Source organism: Hirundo rustica, chromosome Z, assembly GCF_015227805.2.
Source record: "Hirundo rustica isolate bHirRus1 chromosome Z, bHirRus1.pri.v3, whole genome shotgun sequence".
In the NCBI taxonomy this organism is placed as follows: domain Eukaryota; kingdom Metazoa; phylum Chordata; class Aves; order Passeriformes; family Hirundinidae; genus Hirundo; species Hirundo rustica.
In genome coordinates this window covers 65,395,251-65,409,504 of record NC_053488.1, presented here as the reverse complement: position 1 = coordinate 65,409,504, position 14,254 = coordinate 65,395,251, and the positions used below count along the sequence as shown (strand labels likewise).

Genomic DNA, 14,254 nt, shown 5'->3' with positions numbered 1-14,254 from the left:
ATGCCGACATCTAGGGAGATAAAGTCATTGTCTTTGTCCAGATTTTTGGTAGTTTCATGATTATGTCACAAACAACAGTCTAGGACTGTCTCATCCTTAAGAAACACTGGCAAATACACTGGTTGTATAGCAGTACAGCCAGAGTTTCCTCAGCTCTCTTCACTCATGTACTTGCCTTTTCAACTGAGAAAAACCAAGCTCCAAGTATTTTCACAATAATCTCGTGAATGGAAGCAAGATTTTACTGCAAAACCTTTCAGTAATGTAATTTAAAAATATTTTTACACCACCACAATATGTAGAGTGAATGAAGACATGATTTTAATGACTTTTTCCAATGCCAGAACAGTGGAAACTCATCTCAGTGTAGGTAAGAACCACGCCCATCAGCAACAGTTTTCTAGAGGTTCTTAGTATACAGCAATTCCCAATGGTCTTTTTTTTTCACATATTACAACTTAGCTAAAATTCCTATTTACTTGAAATACTACCTCTCAGTTTAAAGAGGCCAGTCTGAGACATCTAGTGCTGCTCCTGCAGCTGGTCAGAGGGTATCTACTAAAGGTCTGGCCTTACGCTGGAAACCAGAACTTGACGAAGATGCATGGGGATATTGACAGGCATTTCACTTCCATCATAACACAGACCTCTTATCATACAGCAAGTCTGCTGATGCCAATTCTGTATATTATTACAGCACTAGACTATAAGAATTTTTTATACCACCCAAATGACTGAATTACTGATCCAAATTCAACATGCTAAGAACATCCTAAGTAATGAAGACAGCACTAAGGAAAAGAAATATTTTAACAACTGATGTAAATTATTTTACTAAAACAATACCAACAAAATTCTCTCCAAGATTAAATAGTTATACCTGTCTTGTTGTGGTTGAGGTTTCCCTTCCATTGCAGTGAGAAGGGTTGGAGCCAATTCACACTGTTTTTCCACAGGCAGACGGGGGTATCCCATCTTAACATAAATTATGGTAAAATTCTAAAGGGGTAGAAAAAGCACACAGTATTGCAGCAATGGAAAAGAAGTGTGTGTTCCTTAAAAGCTTCTTGTATATCCTGTTACATAATTGGGTATTGTGTACTGGAAACAACATATTTCTTGTAAGAACAAGTCTAGGAGTTATCAGACTGACAGCCACGAAAGTAGAGACTCAGCAAGGACTACTCAGAGCAGGTCTTGCTGGGCCTCTGCTTTAAAATATGGGAAAAAAATGAAAAAAAATCGCTTTGGTTTGCCTTTTTCACTGCCAATTTCACCAAAAGCATCTGCAACTAAGCAACAGCTTAAAAGAAAGCAAATGTAATGATCTCTCTTACCTATTTCTGAAATAAAATAGACAACAATATGGAATAAATACGAAGTCAGCAGCATAGACAAAATTTGTGTTGAAAACTTGTTTCTAAATCACCTTATTTAAAACCTGTAAATGCAGTTAAGAGTCCAGTGACAGGACGGCACAGCAGAGCAATACTGAATACTGGACTAGATAACTGTTATGCTGTTCATCTAAATCCAGCCAAGAACGGCAGAGGTAAGAGTTGTGTTTGATGACCTGGCTGAAAGAAGTGCCTAAGAGGAATGCTGTAGTGCACTACACTACTTTGTAGATGACACTTGAGTTAAAATACTATGAAGCCTTATGATGCAAAGCAATATACATCGCTGAGATACATGAATGAAAAGACATTTCAGACAAGTCCAGCCAAATGCAGAGTTTGTCAAGTATGTCTTTAAACAAGATGGTTCATTTTGCTTTACAAAACATATGCACTACTGAAGCCTTGGTCATTTCTAAAAAGTGAATTACAGATAATGCCACTTGCTTAGGATAACCTAAGATTACTTTTATGCATGACACTGCTGTTTAAAATCTAAATATTTCTCCACATATTTCTACAATGTTATATTTTTAATTTATGCTACACATAGGACTGAACATTAAAATGAAAAGTACAAAGTTTCCCTATGATTTAATCACTTTTGTTACATGATTTGCAACAGATCTATTAAAACTGAAATACTGAAATGTAAACTGTGTCACAGTTTCATAATTTCAGAAAAATATTTTAAAACTATTTTCACTTTTAAAATTAGATTTAATTAAATAATCTTTGAAAGTTTCATTATCTATAAAATAACATTTTTTTCATCTTGCATCAGCTAAGGTCCTGACCCTAAAACCACATAAAAATACAGGTCCTCATGTGTTCAAAGAGATAAAGGTGTTTTAAGTAGAACTCTGATCCTGGAGATAGCAAGATAAGGATTGGTTGCAAAATGCAGCTTCTACCAATGAACAGACTCTTTATAATACAAGCAATGACAATTCATGCAATCATGAAATATCAAGAATAACTGTCAGTAACGTGAACAGCAAAATGCTTTATGAAACTAAGTTTCACCCACACCAGACTAGAAAATTGAGTACAAAAAAAGCTCTTACAACATCAACCCCTTAATAATTACATACTCTGTCAAGAAAACTGACAGAGCTAAAGACAGGAGTTTTAAAGAATATTCTGCTTTCTAAAGAAAAGCAGCAAACAGTCTTGGAAGAACACACACTTACAGTGACAAATGACACCGCAGAAGGATCTTGATATTGAACTAGCAATGTCTCTACTGGAAGCTGAATTTTTGGTCGACTTTTGATGCGCTTATTTAGATGAACCAGCAGCTCCATGACCTGAGAGGAGGAAAAAAAAAAGAAAAAACTTGAAAGAACCACCACTAATGTTGTTACTTCAGGGTCCAGTCATCAAGCTCAGCCCATTAGGCATCAGTATAAGCAAATCAGGCCTGATCTGACAGATTATTTAAACTGTAAGAGAACAGCAGCCATCATGTACTATCTTTTAAGTACTATACTGAAATCACGTCACTGTTAAGACAAACACAGAAGTCCCAAACCACACCACAATCAATTACATCCATCAACAGAAATACAAGAAAGAAAGGATTACTGAAAATGACCTGTGCTCTCCACAGTTTGGTTACTGTTTGTCAAATCCAGCTCTCACTTGGAAATCTGCATTGCTGCTCTATATCGAGCTGCAGAACAACTCCAGTTCACAGAACAGACCCCCAAAAAATAAATCCCCACCCATAATAAAGTTATCAAATAAGTGTATGAGAACTGTTTGGAGTGGAACATTACAGAACCGAAATCCTTCAAATAAGAGGAGAAGCCAACAGGAGTGTTGTGAATGTCAGGCAAAAGCAATGTGCAGTCCTGCCTAGGCAGGCAGAGCCCCAGCAGTAATGCCAGTGGGAACAGGCAGTTGCTCAAGGGGAATGACCCTGGGCTCTGACAGACAGCAAGCAAAACCGGGGCTAGAGAGTCTTGAAATAAGAGAGGTGCACTGTAGTATTCCCTCATGATGAAGACTGTGAAACAGTGGTTGGGACCCAGAGGGTTTGTGCAGTCTTTTTCCTCAGAGGTTTTCCAAGACCCATCTTGTTAAAATCTTCACCTTAATCCTGAACTGAACTTATAACTGACTGTTTTAAATAGGAGATTGGACTAGAGAGTTCCTAAGGTCCCCTCCAAGCTGAATTATCACATGATTCTACAGCCCCCTTATATAGTTTCTCAGCATCACCAAAGTGCCATTTGTAAATCTCCTGATGGAGGTATCATAACTGAATGAAGGAAATCGAAAAGCTACAATTTCTACTCTGGAACAATTATCCATTTTGAGAAATCACACTGAACATCTGCATCTCGCTTGCTAACTTTGATATATCAGATTCTCAGAAAAAGTGGCGCAAAAAAAATGGAAGTGACATTAGATGTAAATCAGTTCACTTCCATTAAAACCAGACACAGACAGTCTTAGATTCATGTTGACTTGAAGCAATTCAAGCCAAAAAGCCAGGGTGTCGTGTTTTCAAGAATCATTGCCTTGCTCGCAGCACACCAAAAAAGCACCTAAATTGCTGTCACTGAAGCCCGTAATGGAAACTGCAGAACCACATGTACGCTGAGCTGCATATGAGCAGCCTCCTAAACATCATCTTTACATCTGCTCCATGACTAGGTCTCAAATAAAATAACGTCCAGCTATAATCCAGGGAAACTGAAGAGCTGAGTGCAAGCATGTGATTCAAACCAGAGTTGAACCAATGAACTAAGCATGAACTGACAACTACTAAATTGTGCTACTGTAAATTTATTGCAACCATTACAGATTCATAGTATTTTAGAGAGGAAAAAAAATCTGTATGCACAGATGTCTTTGAGAAAGGGTAGCAGATACTAAGACAGAACTCAAGAAACATATACAAATTACCAATGGTGGCTGGTGAAAAAAGATGTGGCTGGGATTTGGGTACGTGTGAGGGTTTCTCTAATCATTAGTGTCAAGTAAGTGAGCTAAGTATCTCACCAATAGTACTCTACAGACCTGATTCAAGAAAAGTCTGCACTTTTGACTTCTTTTGTTTTTGCAGGCTTCACATAGGATGCATTTAAAGTGACAGCAGTATCCAGTCTGGGGCAAATGCTGCCAGTGTAAAAACACTTCTTGGAGCTCATCTGAAGAAGCAGAGTGAATTTACCCTGGACTAGTTCTTTGTGTGACACCACTAGGATAATTGATTTCATAGAAGACAGAGTAAAATTTAACTCATTTGACCAACTATGGTCTGAAAAGGGATTACTCTTTCACCCTAACTGAATTAAGAAGGTATAGGCATTACAAGCTTATCCTCACAATTAGACTACATCCTAGATCTGAAAATGTGTGAGGGCAATGAGTTAAAATTACTGAATTTTGCAGTGATAGTGACCTAATAGTCATAAAATTAAGGGCAGCAATAAAACCAACAAAGGAATACATTAAGGCAACAGGAAGAAAAATGGAATTGATTTCCCCCTTTTTATTCTAGCAGTACAAGCATGAGGACAAAGTTAGTCTGGGGAGTCAAAGTGAAATTAGAACACAGTCAATCCTTCCACAGTATTTGTGAACTAAATCGTGCCTCTAAAGTTGGGTGAAAGAAGTCCTTGAACATCTGCCATGCTCTACACTTAGCAGTATACTCACAACACACAAATATTCTTATTTGCTTATATCTCTACTGTCAAAAGCTACACTGTCAATCCATATAATTGTTTTTAAAGCATGTTTAACTATATTGGCACACTTTTTTATTGCTTTTGGCAGTGGGTTTATGGGTTTTTAACCACAACAATCACTGCAGAAGAGAAACATGACATAGGGTGTCAGTTTTGTTACTGGTAATAGGAGCCATTGGGTTAATAAAGAGTTTGCCCTTCTCTTTCCATTCTATTTCATTTCTTAGCTTTATTAGATTAGCTTGCCAATAACTTGAGAGCTCATGTTAAAAAATATATGTTTTCATTTTGCTTACATTGCTTTAACATGATTTAAGCTGGTGTTGAACAACAAACATATTCTTAGTTATCCACCAGGCAAAATTAGCAATGGAAAGTTAGGTATTTGAAAAGGCAGCAGAATTCTACCATTTAGCATGTTTTCCCACTGCATAAAACAACATATAGAAGCAAGCAGATTCACAAGATGAGTACCAACAGAAATAATGGAAAAGAGGAAGATGCACAAGGAAGAAATTTACTTACAGGTTATACATTACATAGTATATGTTCACTGATATCAATTAGAATAAAACACTCACAGTCCACCCCTCTGTCTCACTGATAAATTATTTTGCTATGGGAAAAATATAAAATTTTTAAAAATTCAACACATATGGAGCCTTCTTTCTACATTTTGAATTTATAATGAAAACACAATACTGAATAAGTCAAATGCCCTTCACTGATATGGCAAGGGCAGAATTCAGGGCAATCTAGATGGCTGCAATGAATTTCACAAATATCAAGAAGTACATGGAAGTGCTATAATTGCCTGTATTATTACCATCTGGTGTGGAAGAAAATCAATAGTTTAAACAACTAAAAGGAAGAAGAAATAAGTTTTATTTCATTATTCACTCTAATGCAAAAACTACTAACTACTACTACAATACACTCTTAAGTAGGCTGCGTGATTTCAAGAGGCCCCTTAAAATTTAATTTTCAAAAGACTAGTCCTCCCTCTTTTCTGAATCTTTCAACACTCCAAAATAACTGATAACACATCCCAGCTTAGAAAAAAAGATCATACAAAGATACTCTAAGAAATTTCACCATCTGGTTAAATGCCTTTTTTCACAGCTTCAAGTACACAGGGTAAGGAAGTACACCCCATCCGAGCTGGAGTATCTGTCCTTCAGCACAGTGGAATGGCACGACATCCATGGATCCAATTTCATGTTTTAGAGCCTTAGAGCTCTAAATGCTCTTAGAGCCATGTTTTTGTGCAGAGCTTTGGGAAAAATCTATGCTACAGTTACTTGCAGGTTCTAAAATCTGCTTATAAATGTAGTGATAGTTCGATCATTTCCCTATTTCTACAAGGCAGAGGGACTTATGAAAAGCTTTTTTTCCACCACTAACCCCCAACACTTCATCTGCACTCTGCTCCAAAACATTCCAGTCTACTCCTATTATCAAAACTAAAACCTAATGCAGGATATTGAATTCCCCAGTTACACATTAAATTCTACCTCCAAAACTGCTTTGTCTTTGCTCCTTATGCCTAGTTACAGGCAAAAACCAAACAGTTTTGGTCATTCAAGTACATATTACGGTACTTGAATAAATTCTGTGATAAAGCTATCTTCTGTACTAGGGAACTGAATTTTTTCAGGTAGGTATCACAGTCCATCTTCAAAATTACTTGGTTCTTGCTCTTATTCCAGTTATTAACCAAGTGAATGGCATCAATGAGTACGGCTGCATGGTATTTTGTGCACAGAAGCAAGCTTGCTTCACATGTGTCCTAAGTCAGGTGGAAGCACAACAGCCCTGGAAGCCAAGGCAACTGTTCCTATGGCAATAAGCCTGGGTCCCAGGCTAACTCAGAGCTAGCTGACCTCAAGTGGAAACAAATACAGCCTCCACACATCTGCAAAGCCCATGCTGACACAAGCACTGACTGTTTTGTTTGAGCTGTAACAGGTGTAATGAACCAATTCTCTACTACGGTGATGATAATTCTTCCTCAAAGAGAGAACATCCAAGCATAGCAAATCATGATACAACATGGGCATTTCCTTCTCGCTGATCAGCAGTGTATCTTTACCTTTTTGCGAACTCCTTCCTGTGTGCTGGACAGCTTGAGGAGAACAGGGGGCAGGAATTTGGAAATAATGTTCTGTAACTGCTCATCTGTTTCTGCATGGCCGAGACGCAAGAACACGCGCTCCAGCTGATCTGCAATTAATTTAGAAAAAAAAAAAAAAAAAAAAGAGAGAAACTGTTTGAAACTCAAAATTCCTGTAGCAAGAAAACTTTTTCTGAACATCCCCTAATGGACTTACAAGAAAAGCAGCACAATGTCATTACAGTACTTATATCTCAACATCACTTATCACAGATTTTTAACACTGAGAAAACTACTGATGGGAGAAACCAGCCTCATGGCTTCCAGTACTAGCCTTCAAAAGCACATGGAGACCTCTCCTAGCAAAGACAAAAACAATTAAGGCTGCCTTTGCCTGTACAGTCCACATACCTGAAAGCACAAGAAACAAGCTAGAGTGAAAAATCAGCTTTTTGAAGGTTGAACTGTTCCAGGGTAAATTTGATACTCACAAGTTAGGGTTACAGAAGTATTCATATGACATCCTGACATGGGATAACCTATCGAGCACTTGTCCACTGGGGCACTTATGTCTCCCAGAAAATCTGAACAAACATTGGCTCAATCAGTTACTTGTTTGCTGTAAGTAGCTGATCTATTTTCAAAGAGACAGTACTATCATCAACAGGAGTAAGAGCACAAGCATGAAATGTAGGACATGTAGGACAAATGTAGATCATGTGTGATCCTACTATCACTCCACAAAGTGGCTGGAGTGTTTTAATTCACCTTCCTCCGGCCAGATGATCTACTCCCCAAACCCAGAATGGAATGAACAAAAAATCATTTCACAAAAACAGATGACAACAAAATCTTCTGTCAACAGCTCAAGCACAAAAGGCTGAGGACCATTTGTTTTTATTAAAACAAGGTTAGAAGTCTTTAAGTGACAGCATGCAGCTGCCCCAACAGCTACACCAGAAACAAAGCAAAGCCTCCCCAGCAGCATTCCCAACAGCTGGACCAAGAAGAGTCCTTGTAAATAGGACCAGGATCATCTATTTTTCATCCTGCAGCAATGGAGCCCAAGACCCACAGGCAGCAAGGAGACCCAATGCTTTTGAAGTGCTAAAGGTCTTAAGACATCCTACAAGGAAGAAATCATTTCCCCAAAGACTAATGTAAAGTGACGTATAGCAAGCTGAGATTAGAAGGAGACCAAGAAGAGGCCTTCTTAAGCAGAGGAGAATCATCAAGCTGACTGTAAAGGACTACAGTGGGGGGGAATTAAAAGCAAAAAAGCACTCCTACAGGGCAGCAGTAAAGACTGAGCTGAATGGATATGGTTAGAACCAAAGTGAACAAAAGGGAAATGCAATGTGTATGTGTATGTGCATTTCAACAATGTGTTGAAATGCACATACAGCTCTAACCAGCAAACCTATAATGATTTAGCTTCAGAAGCCTTTACTGTCCTGTTTTTAAAACCTGTGCTATCCCTGCACTCTTAGCATCTTTCCTTCGCTGCCAGATGCAGATTAAACATAAACATACCATTTCCAAGATTCCATCTTCTGTTGAGCAAATATGACAAGCAGCTGAACAGACTGAGGACAATGAAATTTTACTGTCAAGGAAACTACAATCCAAAACTTTGTAGTGTACTTATATCTATAATATAAACTGAAGATACGAGTCAATCATGTTTCAGACAGATTTCACAGACCATTTATTGTCAGCTAGTCAATGGCTTTATAACACTTACCTCATGTTTCAATTTTTAAAAAAATCATGACATTTAATTTCTTTTCACCTTCCTTTGTGTGTCATCCTTCCCCCGCCTCTCCCATCCCAGTAAGCCCCCATCCAAAGACTTCCTTAGTGTATCACTACCTCACAAGCAGTAAGGGACTACTAAAGTCACATCAAGCTGCTGAAAATACTCAAACAATTAACAAAAACTATCATATCTTTCCCCTTGAACGTAGAACTTCAGGAAAACACTGCAGATCCATCATCCTCAAATACGTCAACTGAGGAACTTTCTCAACATGTTCTTTCACATAGCAATAGGTCAAAAACAATTGTAAGGAAACTGAACTTAGTTCTAAAGCCATTTGTTGGTAGTCACCGAACTACACAAACACCTCCCAAAAGGCAGAGAAATCACTTTGCAAGTGAACTCAGGAAATGCAGCAATGCACTGAATTGCAAGCACCTGCCCCATTTCCAGCTTCCTCCATTGCTCTCTTGTTTCAAGCAGCAACCAGAATGGTGGAAATAATAACAATAATAATAATACTGACAACAATAATAACAGAGATTAGGATGACAAAAATCTAGCCCTTTCTTTATGCTGCCTGTGAGATAAGTTTATTACTTTTCTCAAACCTCTGCTGCAAAGTCAGTTAAGCCCTAATACTGCCATCAGATATTCTTCCCTTAAACATAATCATGAAAGACCCTTCACCAAATTCAAGGATACTGGTCACCTGGATGTAGTTAAGAAACTGGTTAGGAGTTTGTCAGAGCACTCTCCCATGCTGCTAATGCGGGCTGTATCCATAGCAGTGGGACAGGAAAACAAAGAGCTATAAAACCTCCCAAGTATTGTACATCAAACATTTCCTCCACGGTTTTTGTTCTACTAACAATTAAGACCATTTCTCAAGCTGACAGCATTCATTACAGGAACGCATAAACACCACAGATTTAAAGCACCACACACACTGGTCCAGGAAAGTAACTGTGGAGGAAGTATCTGGGTCTCAGGTGCTGTGTCCTGTCTTCATGTGTCCTGCAGACCTCCTCGCTGGCATGAGGAAAGTGTCTTTCCCTCCTTCATGTCTCTTCACAGCCTCCACTGAGCCTCAGCCAGCAAGCAGACCACTCTGCACCAGACATCAAACAAGACAGTCTTCTTGCAACTGGTCTCAATTCCCCACATCATGCATTTCCAAAGTTTTTTATGTATAAAGCTAAAATCTTCTCCATCTGACTTTACAGCCCCAATTCCCAACTGAAAAACTACACAATTACAATTTCAGGAGCTTATCTGATAGTAGAAATAAGTAAGGCAAGATGTCTGACTACATACCAAGGAGGGAGGGAGGGGGCTAGAAAGGACAAAAACTGTTTGGAAAAAGCCTTAGCAACTGGAAACCAATCTTAGAAGCATCGTGTGCCACCGCTATGACAGTTAGCATTTTGCTATGGATTAAAAAAACACAACAAAACAAAAAATAAGGTGCATGAGTAAAAAAAAAAATCGGTATGTAGTAGTTTTACTTTTAAAATACGCACAACTAAGTCCATGCAGGATTTGAAACAGTTATTCATGTATGTTGACATAACCACTTCTTTTCATGCTGCTGTGCAGTACTTTCAAAAAAAATGCCGATTTTATGGCACTTTCTTGAGAAAAAAAAGTGTTTACAAGAAGGCAAAGATAAACACAGAGACTCGAATAAAAGGTATTGCCTATGAAGACAACATTTCCTTTCATTGTATGTAAAAGAAACAAAGGGGCAGCAAAACAAGATATATTTTTGTATCCTTACTTCTAACACCAGTGTCCAATCTGTGTAAACTGACATGGTGTATTTGGAATCTGCAATTCCCAAGTTACCATGGCAATACAGCTACCTATCTGTGAGAAAATGCATGTTTCACTTCTGGTTCTTTCCAATCTTCATTTAAGACTACATGGAGAAATACAGGTTTCAGCACTTAATAACCTTGCAAAGACAAAAAAATAAAAGGAACTGCTTTAAAAACACAGATAATGGATACAAATTCTACATGACAATCTCTGACAATAAGACACTAATTTCTAAATCCTGCAATACTATCCATAAAAGGGTCAGAGTTATTTTAAGTTTTGTCACTTCAGAATTGACCTTGTGGTCACGCAAGGTAACAGTAAAAACCCATAGCCTGCTCACAGACAAAACATGCCTTTTCCTTCCGTTTGGTAAATACTGACATGGTGCCCATCAAAGAGATCTGAGAGAAAGACACATAAAGGATGAAAATGTGGATAAACAGTGAAATAGATACCTCAATAAAGCCAAGAATTCAAAGAGTTTACCCTCATTATTTTAATTTTTTTAAAAATTAAAAAAATATAAAAAAGCTTGACTTTACTGAGGTAGCTATGCCACTGTACTTTTAGCACAGAAATCTCTCAGTTCAGCCAAGCACAGTTCCATTTCAAAACACCTCCCTCTGGCACTTATGGATATTATGTACAGCACACTAGTTATTCTACAGAGACCCCTCAGCAATGCACATTTGTGTAGTGGAGTATCAAGTAAAACACACACCCTTCCTTTTATGAAAATTGATTGAAGAAACTGCTGGGGCTAGGACATGTCAGACTAGCTGTACTTCACAGTTTGACTATTGACCACAAAACATCTGAGGAACTAAAAGGAGTGTTTGAGTCCTTGGCAAAACAGAGCAGATCTGTGCATGAAGTCAGAATTTATCTTCACTTTCCTGAGAATTATCAGTTTGACAGATTGGTGGAATTGCTACAAAATAAGTAATTTCTGCAATGGTTTCAGTAAATCAAACAAAAACCCCATAAACCCTCCCCTATTACATGAACTCTGTAGAACTATTACATGCACAAGCATCCCCCCACATTTTTTCCAAAGCGCTCTACATCAAATGAAGAGTTCTGGGCACAAAAGCATTTCAACTTCACCTTCTAGATGGCAGGGGTAGTTTTAGGGGCAGGTTTCTGCTAAAGCAAAAGCTCTAACACACCCTTTTGTCCCTCTAGAACTAAGCAACTGCTTCTGAATTATTCCATATGCAGAAGAAAGAATAAAGTTCTCATCTGCTGTGCAACTACTAAAATAGGAGTCAAATTCTCATTCAAATGTTATTAGACTCTGGCAGAAAACATATATAGTACGATTATAGCAGCAAATAGTGAGTCAGGATTTGCTGGTGCTATTCCTGTCTCTATCAGTAACCCATTGTGTGCCAACAACATTAAAGGGAGCACTTGTACAAACAGGCCAGTCACCAGGCTGTTTTACAAGATGTGGCTGGAAAAGGCTAGGAAGACTTATTGGAGGGGGGATATATTATGGTCTTTTTTCCCATCTTATTCTTTCAGTTTATAGAAAAGCTTATGTAAAAGCTTGACTAGTACACCAGAACCCAAATAATTTGCAATATGCCAGGCACAGGCTCTCCATTTGAATGGATGACTACTATTTCCTGAAGTTAACTTGCCTCTCTTGTATCTGAAATCTTACGGCTTTAGGGACAATTTACTGATTTTGCATTAATTTTTAAACTGCCATATCTTATGCTGCCTTCAAACAACCTGTCCTCTAAAATGAGAAGCATCCGTTACACAGCATTTACAGAGTTTCCATGTTTGACTGGGGCTATAGATGAAAGTTTCCTATAGCCATGTAAATATAAAGCAAGGAAACCTAATTTTTCAATTTAAAACTGATGGCAATTACTCTTGCTATTTCAGGACTAGTCATCATCCTATAAAAGAAAGGATTTCTTTCCAAATATGCTGAAATTTAACTATTTGGGTGTATCAGAAGAGAGTAAGCCACCATGGAGGTTTAGTTTCCCGCTTTCTCTACATGAATTTACTCTTTTTCATTAGCTTTAATCTGTTTTTTATTTAAGATGATGGTACTTTCTATTCAGCCACAGGGAGCTACCACAAAAAAACAAACTTAAAAAAAAGAAAACAAACCCAAAAGGAGATTCCTCCCCCCACCCAAACAAAAAAGATTTCTAAAAAATCCAATAAAACTCCCTCATTTTGGAAGGATGCAGTGGACAAACAACCTGAATGACATTATTAATGATTAATCTCAGTCTTGAGACATTTGTCTTTCTAGCCCAGCTTTAAGAGAAACAGCTGTGTACAATAGGCACGTAGTTGAGGACTAATTTTTTACAGGATCAGATTTGGAGCCTGGAAAGCTGGATTACACACAGATAAAAACCAGGAGTTACAAATAAGAGATCTCACACGGACTGGTTTCACCAAAGGGAATCACGTCAGCATTGTAAAACTAACAACAAAATCTCTTGGTTTACAGCAGCAGTGAGAGCTTCCACTGTCTTTACATCAATTTATCCCAGTTGTCAATGGAAAAAACAGCTTGGCATTTGGGTCTTCCAGTTGTAGGATCAGTACAGGATCAAGACTCTTCTCTACTCCACCACAGAACCTTGGCTACATAAGGGACAACCCTACCATTATCATATCACTCAGCCTAGTTCCAGTAACATCTAACAAAGAGCAGAATTAGGATTGTGAGCTACACAGAAGCTCACAATTAAAAGACAAACAAATCAACCAACAAACAAAAAAACAGCACACAGAAATTCTTTAGTATTGAAAGCCAATAGTGCTCAAATATGCTCAAAGTATTTCTTCTGCCCTTCCTCTCTGACGACTGCCAAGTACTATTTCAGGGCAACCAAAGGCTCTCTCATTTGGCTGAGTCATATGCTATCTTGCTATTAACTCTTTCACAGATAAAAACCAGCTTAATACCCGGCTAGGAAAAGCAAGGAAAGAAAAGCCACTTTTTTTGAAGTTTCATAAGCTCCTCCAAAGAGCAGCTGATCGTGTGCTCTCCCAGAGTCTCTGAAAAAAGGGCTCTGGAGGTGACAAGAAGGCAGGGCCGAGCTCCGCCGTCTCGAATGCTCGGTGGCAGCGGCACCTCCGGTCATGTGCCGAGCGCTGCAGGGGCGGCCGCGATGCGCTCCCGTACCCACCACCCGGCACAGCACCTCAGGGCACTGGGGGAACACGCCCCTGGACGTACCAAGCCTGCGCTGTGTACACACGGCGGCCGTGGTTCAAACACGGCGGTCGCACAACGCAGGGCGAGAGCACCGACGGGCAGAGGCGCTGCCGCTTGCCCCCGTTCAGGAGCGGTGGGCGGAGGCCGCTCCCCCTGCACCGGGGTACCGGCGACCCCAGGTTCCGTCTCAGGAGCCGCCGCCATCTCCCCACAAGGTCACGCAGCCGATGTGCCTGCCGCGGGGCCGGGGATGCGGGA

The 14,254-nt window shown here is 39.1% G+C and overlaps 1 protein-coding gene across 5 annotated transcripts in view; it reads right to left on the bottom strand.

The window, feature by feature from the left end:
- The window catches only part of ECPAS (Ecm29 proteasome adaptor and scaffold), a 63,723-nt gene that overhangs the window by 48,859 nt on the left and 610 nt on the right, over window positions 1–14,254 (bottom strand). For 3 of the 5 annotated variants that reach the window (XM_040089295.2, XM_040089294.2, XM_040089297.2), the window contains exons 2-4: window positions 7,194–7,324; window positions 2,591–2,707; window positions 881–999 (exon numbers count right to left, since the gene is read on the bottom strand). In XM_040089295.2, coding sequence (XP_039945229.1) covers window positions 881–999; window positions 2,591–2,707; window positions 7,194–7,324 — 367 coding nt within the window. Of the gene's footprint in view, window positions 1–880; window positions 1,000–2,590; window positions 2,708–7,193; window positions 7,325–8,747; window positions 8,845–14,254 lie in introns of those variants that run through there. The other 2 variants (XM_040089298.2, XM_040089299.2) reach the window with 2 other exon arrangements.